General features: G+C 38.1%; 1 protein-coding gene across 2 annotated transcripts in view; it reads left to right on the forward strand.

Moving 5' to 3' along the window:
- The window catches only part of MAST4 (microtubule associated serine/threonine kinase family member 4), a 576,259-nt gene that overhangs the window by 228,277 nt on the left and 334,191 nt on the right, over positions 1–13,791 (forward strand). The window contains exon 1 of one of the 2 annotated variants that reach the window (XM_025387802.1): positions 1,090–1,196. The exons of the other annotated variant lie outside the window; for it this stretch is intronic. Coding sequence (XP_025243587.1) covers positions 1,158–1,196 — 39 coding nt within the window. The 5' untranslated portion in view covers positions 1,090–1,157. Of the gene's footprint in view, positions 1–1,089; positions 1,197–13,791 lie in introns of those variants that run through there. 2 annotated transcript variants of the gene reach the window in all.

Genomic DNA, 13,791 nt, shown 5'->3' on the forward strand with positions numbered 1-13,791 from the left:
CTGTCTTCCTAACTTTCAAGAAAAATAATTATTCTGATGGATAGAGTGAAAGAGGTAGTTCTTAGACAAAGTACAGTTAGTCCTTGTATCTCTCTCAGGATCAAACTATTCTCTCAATTTACATATCTTTAGAATAGACACCAAGGAGGAATAATTTATTGTAAATTGGTAATGTCGTATGTTGTTACTCCTGTGCCATGCCAGTAATGAAAACTTAATATTCATCTCTTGGTTGCTTTCAATTGAAATAAGATGAGGATGAGCGGAGTAAACAAGCTGAAACAGACTGTGAAATTGCACATGATGGGAATTTTTTTTTTTTTTTAGCTGCTTATAGACTATACATAGGTTAAATATTCCAACTAATGATTGCTCTTAGAATCCTCCCCCATCCCCCATTTTTACATTTTGATCAGGTATCAGCAGAACTAAGTTATTATCATGAGGGAAATTAAAATCTAAACTGTTTCTGTCTTTGGGCTAGGAATTGACTGGCAGGTATTTATGTAAATGAATGGGCTTTCACGCTGGGAGGTGTAAAGGGTTCGGTGGCTGGAGAGCAGCTGCCTTGAGCCCTCCGTTTTCGGGTTTGCAGGCAGCATGTGTGTTCTGCTACATTTTTGTTTTCTTTGATGCCTTCAGAAGAGATGAGCGCCAGGCATAGTGGTGCTGCTTGGCTGACCAGCTGTGCCCTAGTTTTTCACCATCCCAATCAGCGGCTGTCTTTTACAGAGGTGTCTGTCACCGCTGATTTACTTAGCCACTGTGACCTTATAGTTGCTTCAGATGGGGCTTGACCCAAAGCTACTGCCAAAAGCCATTTAGTGGTCTCCTGGAATACTACAGCCAGCATTTTGAAGAAGAGAAAACAAAGATCTCACAATTTCCTGTCTAATAGCAAGAGCCTCCTCTGCCTGGATAAATGCATTAGGTGTCTGAGCCCACTTGCTGCTCTCTCCCACCGAACTGCAAGCATCCGTGATCTCTGAAGTTGCTGGAGTGAATAACTAAGCTGGACCAGCTGACTCTGGGCTCCAATCAGCTAGAGCGTGATGTAAGTGTTTAGCAGCTGCTGGGCTCTGAATTAGCGTGCCGAAGTAGAGGTAGTACAGCATGGCTAGACTGTTGTGAGAGGCTCAGAGAAAGCAGAGGGTGAGATGGATGAGTCCAGCATTCTAAGACGAAGAGGGCTCCAGGTAGGAGACTGCTCCATTCTTGACATGTAGCATTGTCAGTGGCCAGCCATTGAGAATTTCAAAGTTCCCTTGTCATTCCTTTACTGGGCACGAATATGTGCATAGTTCTTAGTATCTACATGGCAACGCTATATGGAGTTTCTAGTTACAGGTATGACACATCACAGGGTTCAGTGAGGAAGCTGCTTTTGTCAGAGACAATAGATACGACTTTTAGTTTGACACTTTGGTGGTTTGTTTTTCTACTGGTTATTCAAGAATAGTTAAATCGTGGCTGGCAGTGACAGCTGATGCACTGATCTGGCATACTGTCAAGTGTCTGGGAAGTCTGTCGAGGGGTAGCAACTCCTTTCAATTCTGGGAACACAGGACTCAGTTTTGTGTCGGGATCAACCTCCGCTCGGCGGCATCTGTCTGATCGCCTTGCAGTTGTGTGCAGCTGCTGGGAATTTTCCCCGTCAGTGAAATGAAAGTTTTTGCTGGCAGTTCAATCAAAGTTTGCTGTAATTTGTTTATGTTGAGAGAAGAAAAGATATGTATCTCACTGCCTTGCTTTTTTTGTGCCCAAGTTTCTCTAATGAAATTACTCTGACTTTATTGTACAAATACATTCTGAGTTAAAACTTGGCAAATGAGAAAACTTGGGAAAAAAAAGAAACAATGAAACAGCTGCTTGGCAGTTGATAAGTTTAAGGAAGCCAGAACATCAGTATGTTCACCATTAGTATGGTTAACTCCTGCATAACTCTTTGTCCTGTGTGTAAGTGATATTTTTTCTTTGTGAAAGAATCTAATCCTTAGCCATTGTTAAACTCATATATTATTTTCATATTAAAAAAATGCTTGAGAATACAGAATATACAGCACATTTAGAAATGTTTCCTTAATATTAAGTCTTTGAATCTCAGCTCTCTGCTTTTTGTTCTAAGTATCAATTATTAATACTAATAGTCACATTACTATAATATTAATATTATAATATAGGCAACTAAAGGATTATTTGAAGCTAAACAAAAGAGGGATTAGAGAAGTTGGGGTTACATACCATCTATTGTTCAAACCTAAGTAAACAGACTACCTCCTTAATGAATTTCAGTGTGGTCATTGTTTTTGAATGCACAGTGTGGTTAGTCACTGCTGTGGATTTCCTTTTCTTTGTTTTCATCACCTCTATAAAGTTCTGGTAATGCACAGCTGTTTGTGTCCACGTCCTCCTCGGGGTCACTTGTTAAATATGGAAAGGCTCTTTGTTAAAAAGATGATTAACTCTATTAAACTCTGAATAGTTCAGATTATTAGTGACTGGATAGTAATTCTTCTGTGAGTTCTCTCTTTCCTTTAATTCATTTTAAATGATCTGAAAATGTGTTTTTCAGAAGAAATTCCTTTTTGAGTTTTTGTCATTTCTGTAATATGTCTATTATCACAACTTCAGAGGAGATGGTTGAAGCATATGGTGCTTGTGAGGGCCATGAATTTCATGGGCCTTTAATTTTAGAAATAAAGGAATCATTATTTTTCATTAATTAAAATAATGGAGCTGTTTTCTATTTAAAAGATTTGCTACAAAACAAAGGAATATTTACTAATATATTATTAGAGTGCTAGGTTTTCATTGTACTTAATATATTTTTACTACACCTGCTGTCCTCTGTATAATGGATAAAGAATATTTCTCTTCTGGATGAGATAAGTCTTCATGCTGTGAAAAATAACAACATAAAAGTGCTTAAAAGTTCTGCCACTTCATGGTTACAACTTTACCCTGGCTTAATACAAAAACCTAATTTGCTTTTACTCCCATTGCATCTAACATTTAAAGAAAGACATTACATAGAGTAGCTGTTTTTAGAAATTCCAATGTAAGGAGACTACTTACAGAGTACACATTTTATGTATTTATATTACCACAGATGTCACTGTAGAGTTCATAAGAGTAACGCCACCTAGTGAATTTAAGAATTAAGTTAATTTACAAATATCGATACTATGTGGAACATTTGAACCTGCCAATGAGGTATATTTGTATTAGTAAAGCTAGGCTGAAACCTGCATATCTCCATTCCTGGCTCCAACCCTATGTTGCAAGGTAATCCTGAGCAGGTCACACACCCTCTTGGTGTCTGCGTATTCTTCTGTAAAATGCACACTGTAATATGTGAGTTTTGAGTGTACTAAATAAGTAGATGGGTATAGTTGAGTTATTTAAAATTAAGGGTCATATAACAAATGTACTAGCATCTAGGAGGAACTCAATAAATATTGTTGAAAACCAAGGGATGATTTCTATTCTTTATAATATTCCATATCATTGCTCATGAAATGAACTTGTTGTATTCATACACCATGTTTGTTGTCTGAATTTGTCCTTGAGTCAGAACAGTTATCAGTAAAGCTAGTAAACACATATTTACAGGGATCATTATGACAGGCTAATATAGGGGAGTTTATATTATTTTAAAAAGCGTCTGTGCATTGAATAGATACATAATATGTGAGACAAACCAGCTCTTTAACTTAAAGCCCAGTGTAAAAAATCTGGAGTATACACTATTCTAACTATTAAATCTAATTGTACAATAATGTATTATGTGTTTAGTATAAAATGATGCAGTATGTATTTAGGACAAATTTTAAAAAGTTCAGTACCTCTAGCTTTTAAAACACAAGACTATTAGTGGTGTTTTTAAAATTTGGACTTTGAAAAATTATTTTTAGTCAGAACATATAATTTCTCAAAGCATGACAACCTCATAAAATGGCAGCACAACTGAGTTGTTCATCTTAAGTGACTGCACTTTTCCATCTTTTCTATGGACTGTATTAATATTTCCATACTACTGATAGCACTTCAATCACTGCCTTTGAAATGAGAATGAGAGAAAGCGGCCCCAGTGATTCCCAGTGTTCGAATCTAGGAAACTTTTCAGATTGTATCTCAAAACATAGGGAATTCTGATGGATGAATGGGCTTGGGCAGACCTTGTACTTGGGGCAATTTGAATTTCTAGACAGGTCTAATTCATCAAGGGATAACTGGCTCCTTTTGGGCCTAATATTCCTCATACGTGGATCATATTTTTTAACTGTCAGGGAAATTAATTGTTTCAGTGATTTCTGTTATATGTTTCTCTTTATTTGTTTTAATGAAAGTGTCCCTACCCCTAATGTGATAGATTCTAAGGCTGGAGAACAATGAACAACAGGCATCATAAGGCAGGCATGACTTACTAAAAGAGAGGGGCATCCCAGAGTGGCTGATGATGCCTTTCCTGCCATCCTCTGGTGATTTGCTCTGCCTGGCATAATCTCCTGATCACACTCCTCTCACACCTCCTCCCCACAATTAAATATTACCATTTCCATCCACTTCCAGACTCTCACATTCAACTAGAATGTGAAAAAATGTTTTCCCCAAATTTCCTATATGATGCAGTTAAACATCAACAAAAAGCAATGAAATGTTTATTATTTAGACTTCTAGATCTGTGAGTGTGTTTAGTTTTTTTTGTTTGTTTGTTTTGTTTGCTTCTCTTTCTTCTAAACCAGACCTCACAACCCCTACCCCTGTCCCCTGCCCTTCCCACCTTATTTGAAACAACAACAAAAAGATAACATTCTTACCCTGGCTTAGGCTCTGATTTTCCACTGGCCTTGGTCTAGAATTCAATTTTAGAAAACAAAAAAGCAGATAGATTCTTATGTTCTAACTGAGCATCAAACTGCCTCTGTCTCATGGTGCATGAATGTATATTCAAGTCACAACATCTTAATGTTTCTTCTGTGTCAACTTTGATGTAATTATGGGTATGTTTAAACTTTACCTGAAATTCAATAGTAGGATCATTACATGGGTGTATTACTCTGTCTATATTCATTTGAAGAATCTGGGTGGCTATAGGGAAGAAGTCTAGTTGGAGGATTCTAACAGAAACATTTATGATAATATTAATTCATCTTTGAGATAAAGCACTTTTGTTCTTCAGCAATTCCAGAAAGACACTGAGACTTCTTTGGGTCAGGAAATATCCGGATGGCAAATGAACTTTTTGCAGTTGTGGGTCCTTAGTTTATTAGACAAATCAGTGCCATATCCGAGTGGTGTTTCTTATCCATTGGAGTCGTTCAATTTCTGCCTCTGAAATAGATATAGTACTATAGTTTCTATTTCCTGATGCTTAGGGGGATAAAAATGGTATGTCCTCAAAATCTTGTGTTCAGAAAAAATTCTATTTTATACTCTAAGAATTGATTTTAACTGTAAAATAAACAAATTTGTTTACTAGCTCCTCTTTTGCACCTTCTGGCTGTCTGGTATAATTGTTAATAAACTACAACTTTGTCATCTCTGTATTTTGGTCAGTGAAACAGCAATTCTCCAAGTCATTCTAGTTCCCACTTTTGATTTCTCCATCTCTTGACTCCTGTCATCAAATCCCTGTCAATTCTACCCTCAAAGTATGTCTAGAGGCTAGGCCTAACTTCTCCCACACCTGGATTGTGGAAATGTCTGGTACCCCACTGAACCCAGACCCATCTCCAATCCATCCTGCTTTTTAGCCCACAGCCCACATCACTGCCCTGGTATAAGATCTTCCTATAACTTTCCCTGATCTACTCCAGGATAGGCCAAAAATGCATACTGTGAGTTTAGCCACAGTCTTCCTTTCAGGTCTCATCTCTAAACCTTTGCCTTCCAGATTCCTGTTTCATAACCTGTTCTCCCAGTGTTTGGAATCTCCAAACTACATGCATCCCCTTTACCTACAATGTCCTTGCTTTATTTTGTACAAATTCTTTCTGCTTATTAGCCATTAATGTGAATTTTAATTTTCATGAAATGTTCTATATTTACTGCATTCCATTCTGAACTTGATAATGGTCATGATTTTTATTTGCAATCTAATCCTATAACATGCATTATTTTAAATAATTTAAAATTATTTAATGTAGGAGTATCTTACACTGAAACTGTAAAAGCATTGAGAATTACTGGTTTTAGAGTCAGATATGTGTTCAGTGACATTGAATAGCTCTGTAACTTGTGTTAAGTTTCTTGACCACTCTGAATCTCCACGTCCACATCTGTAAAATGGAGATAACTAAATGAGGCATTTAAAGATTAAAGGAGATTGTAAATCTTTTAGCACAGTGCCTGGCACATTGTACTTAGTTAATCTTAGCTCTCTTCCCTCTATCACCACGAAGACGTGCACAGCAATTTTAAGTAATTAAATATAGGTGTCAGGCGGGGTCCAGGCAATGAAAAGATGGCATACATGTCTTAGATAATTTGAGAAGAACTTAATAGAGAGATTGTTGTAAGAAGGATAGGCAGGAATTGGGAAAATTTAAGGGATGGTGCAGTATCAGGAGCTAGAAGTGACAGGGAACCATTACCACCTCTAGGCCTAAAGGGGTGAGAGAGGGAACAGTTACAGAACCCGGAGACAGCGAAGACGTGAGACAGGACCTGTGACCTTAGATAAAAGGACACAGCCAGTCATATCTGCAGGGAGGTACCAGGGGATATCTCAACCTTATTCTGAACTCTTGTTGTGCTTCCCGTTAGCAGAAGCCAGCTTAGACACCAGAGGGCAAGGGAGCCCATGGATGTTGTCCATGCAGGCCAGACTCTGGGGCCCAGTATGGGGCGGGGAGTAGATTCAGATGGGCAAATGAAGTACACCTAACGTTGTTTTATAAGGAACACATGCTGAGCTGCCCCTTGCTCTTAGCATTTTGCAAGCCAAAGTCAGTGTTCAGGTGTTCATGGCCTACATCACTGGGGCCTGAACAGTTCAGGAATTCGAACAGATTCAAAGCTGCTTTTCATGAAAAGCCATGGCCCCCAGCCATTGCCCACTGTTTTGTGAGATAACATAGACTCTCCAGTCAGGCTCCTAATCCTCATGGGAAAATGTTAGTTCATCCCCTTCCATTTTAGTATCTGAAGCACATGGCACTCCTTTGAATCAATAATGCAGGATACCTGTGCTGCAGGTCCTGCAAGCAGTCTCAATTTTAAATTGCTCTGTTCTACAGATCCTGTGATAGCTTGGCTCAGAGAAGTGATGTGTGAGAGGAATAGCCCAGGAGACCTCTTGCCATTTATCTCCTGGATTCCCAGGGGTCTGCCCTGCAGCAGGTCCTATCACCAGAATGCAATGTACCTACACCACCCATCTCTGCTCCCCTTGAAATCCCTTTACAGAATTACAACTTCACATTATGTCCTTGGCTTTTATTGAGTGTTGCTAAAAGGAATGACTGTGAGAAAACATCTTTGCGCTTTTTGTAAATCTCCCTTTGAAGTCTCATCCATTATGTTGTGCCCTGTCTCTTATATTAGGCCCACATGATAAATTAGCTTGGAGTTCAGCACTAAAAAAGTTTCTCCCTCTCTAGGTGAACCAGTTTACTTCTTTTAATCACATAATGAGAGCTGTGATCTATCCTGTGTCTTTCCATTCTTGCCTTGGCTGTCCAGACCTGTTTCATGCTCAGTTGCAATAGCTTTCTAGATAAAATTAGCCACCACTTCATTATTAATATTATGGTTCCTTTTTAAGAGTTGTGTGGTTTTATTTATTATATAAAAAATTAAGTTGCCTCAAAAGATTTCTTATGATGACCACAAATTTTTGATATTGCATTTAAAACAATAAAATCATTTGAAAGAATGACAAAAGATAAAGGAGACTGAAAGCCCAGCTAATCAATAAACGAGATAAACTATAAAAATTGAGAATTACATGAACATAGGAAGATCAATATGCATGCAACCACCAGTCATTTTGTTGTTAGCACTAGAGCATAACCAAATAAGATGTTTGAATTTATTTGAAACTTATATTTCAAATAAATTATCCGTAACCACAGAGCTTTTTAAAGTGTCCTAGAAATCACTTTTTTATTTTTGGAAGCAATCAAAATCCTGGAGATTGGCAGGTAACATGAGATACACATGTTGGAGAACCACATTGCCATTAAAATCATGCTTTTGGACTGGGTGCAGTGGCTCACGCCTGTAATCCCAACATTTTGGGAAGCTGAGGTGGGCGAATTGCTTGAGCCCAGGAGTTTGAGATCAGCCTGGGCAACATAGTGAAAACTTATCTCTACAAAAAAATACAAAAATTAGCCAGATGTGGTGGTGTGCGCCTGTAGTCCCAATTAGCTGGGAGACTGAGGCCAGAGGATCGCTTGAGCCTGGGAGGTTGAAGCTGCAGTGAACTGTGTTCGTGCCACTGCACTCCAGCCTTGCTGACAAAGTGAGACCCTGTCTGAAAAAAAAAAAAAAAAATCATGCTTTTGACAAATATTTAATGATATGGGGAAAAGCTGAAAATAGTGTCAAGTGAAAAAGCAGGCTAACTGTCTATGTATGTATGTACAGATCATTTAAAATGTGCATTATATGTTGGTGAGGTGCAGAGAAAAGGCAATGCTTATACACTGCGGGTGGGAACATAAATTAGTTTGGCCACTGTGGAAAGCAGTTTGGCAGTTTCTTTAAGAGTTTAAAATAGAACTACCATTTGACCCAGCAATCCCATTATTCGGGATGTATCCAAAGGAATATGAATTGTTCTGTCGTAAAGACACATGCACGCATGTGTTCATTGTAGTGCTATTTACAATAGCAACGACATGGAATCAACCTAAATGCCTATCAATGGCAGACTGGATAAAGAAACTGTGGTACATATACACCTTGGAATACTGTGCAGCTGTAAAAATGAATGAGATCATGTCCTTTGCAGCAACATGGATGGACCTGGAGGCTGTTATCCTAAGCATACTAACAAAGGAACAGAAAACCAAAGACTGCATGTTCTCACTTTCAAATGGGAGCTAAAAACTGAGTACCCGTGGACAAAAACAAGGGAACTTAAGACACCAGAACCTACTTGATGGTGGGAGGAGGATGAGGACAAAAAAATGACATATGGGGTGCTATGCTTATTACCTGGGTTATGGAATAATCTGTACACTAAACCCTCATAACACACAATTTACCTGTAAAACAAGCCACATGTACCCCAGAATCTAAAATAAAAGTTACGAAAGCAAGTGAAGTGTGCATCCTACACAGATATATAGACACGCATACATGTGTCTGGGTAAAAGGTCATGCAGGAACACGTGTGTGTGTGTATGTGTATACTGTAGCCTAGTGGGGTAGAAGGAGAGAGCATTCATAAACTTTTGAGTGTTAACATTGTCTCTAACTCTTACTGCGTGATGTTGGCTAGGCTATTTAATTCCTCACCAATAAAATACTAGCACTTAATTTTAGCAGAGTTGCTGAGTATGAATTCAAATGAGGTATAGAAAGCTTAAAAGTATTTATTGTAGCTAACATTGAGAACCTGTTTTCTTTTTCTTCATTATCTAAAATAACATGAAAATGTACTAAAATGTTAATATTCATTATATCTTAGTGGGATATAAGAATTTTTCTTTGAACCGTCCAACAGTAAGCATGTTTTACTTTATAATCAGTTAAATAAGTGGGTTTTGGGTGCCTGTTTTTAACTTTGCTTTCCTTCGTTGTCTAAGAAAAGCCTTTATGTAGTATTTAGCACCATCAATGAAAGGTCCTTAAAGGCTCTTTTCTATTTTGTGCAGTCTTTTGGAATTGAGCAAGATAAATCTACTTTAATTTGGTGCATGCCTCTAAACCTTAGGACATGGTTCGCCTGTAGCTGGCTGCCCTATTGAACCACCTGGAAAGCTTTCTAAAGCCTATAGTCTAGATACAATCACAGCAATTCAAGTAGCATCTCTCAGTGGTGTGCAGCCAGAGTTGAAAACTCCTGCTCTTAGGGGATCAGGAGTCCAAGTAACTCCCAAGTCATCAAACCTACAACTTCTCAGTATCCAGATGTAAGGTTTGACAGCCTTTAAAATGTATGTCAGTGCTTTGATCTCCTTTCTTCAAGTGAGACTTGATAATATATATATTTTTTAATGTGGAGGCGTATGGAAGGTGGATATACTCACCATATTTGTTTTTTAAGCTTCCAAATAACAACAATGATAGTAACATGAGAGCTCAAACCATTAACCAACCTGCCTTGGGGGGGCAATTATCATAGTGGGGTAGCTGGAGGAAGCTCTAGACCATTACCTCAAAGGGACCTATGACACTGGCAGTGTCCAGGTGCAGTTTTAGGTTTTTAAAATTGCTGGCACGTGCTCCATGGTTTCCATTAGAAAACAACCTTCAGGGCATGATAAGACCGTTGCTTTGTCCCTTGGTATGTTTTCCTAATGCTAGATACAGTAATGTCTGTGCTTTGGAAACCTTTATCATAGATACTCTTCAATAATGTACATGTTTGAGTTCTCAAAACATTGGCTATTATACTTAGATTGTGAATGTATGTGCTTTTTTGATGAGGCAGTCAAGGACAGAACCCCATTCTTTACTTTTCTTTCAATAAATGTTTAATAATAGCATATATTGAACTGTTTGTGTCAGAGAACTGTGTGCTGTATCTTAAACTTACACTATTGTACTTTTATCTTAGACTCTAGCAGTACAAAAATGGGTGGAATATGACACTGACCTGTGAGGGGTTTCTATTATGGTAGGTAAGACAGACAACAGTTTCTGAAATAGCAAGTGCTATAGCTGTCATCAGTGAAGATACAGGGGCCCTGAGCATGGTGCCCTGCTCTGCTGAAGGAGGCTGGGAAGGCTTCATGGAGGTGGAGATATTTCTGCCAGATGGTGAAGGATGAACAGGCGCTGATTAGGCAAGATGAGGATTCTAGGCGGCGGAAGCAACAGTATGTGCAAGGTGTGGTGGCTGAACAGGGTGCACCTTTTTCAAGGAATTGCAAATAGTGCGTGTGGGAAGCAGGAAGTAATGAACAGAGTCCCAAGAATGAAGCTGTCCGTATTCAGGGATTTGGGCTTCATAGTCTAGCAACAGGAAGCCATTGAAAGACTGTAAGCAGGGCATCGAAATATTTTATCAACTGTGAACTATTCTGTCAACTATTAATGAAGAATGCTTGGGAAGAGGCCAAGAATAGAAGCAAGATAAACAGCTAGGAATTTAGAAATGAGGAGGTGGTAGATGATGCTGCTGGACCGCGTTGGTGACAGCGGAATGGAGAAAAGGCAACTAAAGGTAGAATTAACAGGACATGGTGACCTGTTGATGGTTGGCAAAAGAGAGGTGGAAGAAGCTTGAGGTGACTCTATGGTTTCAGGAGTTAGGGATTAGAAACAAGAGCAAGAGATAAATATGACTTGGATGCTGAGAAGAGAATTAGTTCGTTCTGTGAATCTTGAGTTTGAAGCACCTGTGGAAGCCATCTAGGTGCAGATGTTCAGTAAGCAGTTGGATATGTAGTTTTGGACTTCTAAAGAGAAGTCAAGCCTGGAGAAAGACTCTAAAATTATCAACTTTAATAATTAATTGAACTAGACCATGAATAAGGAGAGAATGCAATTTTACCCAGACTCATAGATTTCTGTTAGAAGAGTTTTCAAGAATTGTACCATAATGTGTATCTTAACACTTATTTTGCAGGAATGGTTAAAATTACATGGTGCACAAAGTAGTTCTGTGGTTTAGTATCAGGTCTTGAAAATAATATGTCCAGTTTTGAAGATGTGTAGGTTTTTTTTTTTTTTCCCAAATTGCTTCCAACTTTGACAACTTGCCTACAAGTCTCATTCCAATACAGTTTTTAAAAGGCAGAATGAAACATCTCAAACTAGGGGCTGTAATGGAAAAAGCAATTTATTTTTAAATGAAGATGATGAGGTTGGTGTACTGTATTGCTTGAACACTGAATGAATTTAAAAGAGTGAGATTACATCAGATTCAGCCAAGACTTTTGTTCCATTTGAATGGAGTATCTGTAATTGAAGATGGGGATTCAACTAAGAAAAACACATGACATGTACATTTTTATCAGTTTTCTTGCACGCTGTTTCCAGTTTCTTTGTGCACATGTGTGTGTGTTCACAAAGCCATTACATCATATTGATAATTAAAAAAAAAAAGGATGCGTTCTTTTGCAACAAATGAGAATACAAGCTTAATTTTACTAGCATCACTTTCTTTTTGAGCTTCAACCTAGTAGTTTAATATGTTGAGAACATGCAATCCTCAGGAAAGTGGTAGGAATTCAGAGGTAGAATCTGTAACAATGAGCTCAAAATGATTAGAGAAAACATTAAATATTTTCTAATTGGAAATTTTAAAATGAAAAATTTTTAGCTTTGTGCTAAAATTTAAAACCTAGGTCTAGAAATATTTCATTTTATATTTTTATCTTAACATTTTTCATGATGAGATAGTGATTATTTAATATTTTTAAATTACCTGTTTTCTCAATTTTAGCATCGTTGTGAATGAAGGTAAACATTGAATTATATTGATTCAAGATTGATTTGACTATATTTTTTCATTAATAATATATTCCAAATATAGATCGTTAAGCTCACAGATTCATTTTCCATTTCTGTTTAGCAATCAAGCTAAGAGACAATATGGTTACTATGAATCAAATTTGGATAGTGTGATAGGTTCAATCCTCTTAATTTTTTACTTCCTGTAATAGACGTGTACATGCATTCCCTTGCTTGGCCTCATGATAGGCAGAGATACTCCCGCCCTCCACCTCTTGACTTTGGGCTCAACCATGTGACTGTTCATTGGCCAATGAGCTATTAGTGGATGTGTCATGAGCAGAGGCTTAAAATACACTTCTGCAGGTTCAAAGTCTTGTACTTTGGTCATCTACCTTGAGAAGAACATGCCCAGGGTAGCTACTGCCTGTTTACTCTGGGTCCCAGAGCAAACCCCTGTGGAGCTGGCATATGTAAACCTGCAGCTTGGAGTCAAGACCAACAGACCCACATTCTCCCTCTAGACCTACAAATGTGAGAATAAGCCACCAAGTTTTGTAATGAGTTGTTACCCAGCTTTATGATGACAAAGATGACTAATGTGGGGAACAAGCATATGTTGTGGTTAAGAGCACTGAAGCATACTACTAGGAGCACTGAAGTCTATTACATTTCTGTTTGAATGTTGGCTCACCACTTACTGGCTTTATTTTCTTGGGCATGCTATTTTCTTCTAAACTTTATTTTGCCATCAATAAGATATATTACTTAGCTCCCAGGAACATGGTAAAACTAAATAAGATGTGTGCATGTAAATTACTTAAAGCAGTGTGAAGCAGAAAGTAAAATTACTACAAGTTCATAATAAGTTGTGGCTGCTGTTACTGTTGTATCTGTAGACAGCTGAGCCTCCTCTTCTCCTTCCCTTGCATCATATGGCTTTCCCAAATTCTACCTTTATGACTCTGGAGCAGGTTAAAACTTTTCTGAGGCTTAGTTTCCTTTTCTATGATATGAAGATATTAAAAATTAGCTGACAGGATTATTACGATGACCATACCAATGGTAAGCAAATATCTAACTGTCTTAGTCAGTTCTGCCTGCCCTAACAGAATGTCATAGACTGTGTGGTGTGAACAGCTGACGTTTGTTGCCCACAGCTCTGGAGACTCAGAAGTCCGAAATCAAGGTGCCAGCAGATTTGGATTCTGGGGG

The sequence above is a fragment of the Theropithecus gelada genome, chromosome 6, assembly GCF_003255815.1.
Source record: "Theropithecus gelada isolate Dixy chromosome 6, Tgel_1.0, whole genome shotgun sequence".
NCBI lineage: Eukaryota > Metazoa > Chordata > Mammalia > Primates > Cercopithecidae > Theropithecus > Theropithecus gelada.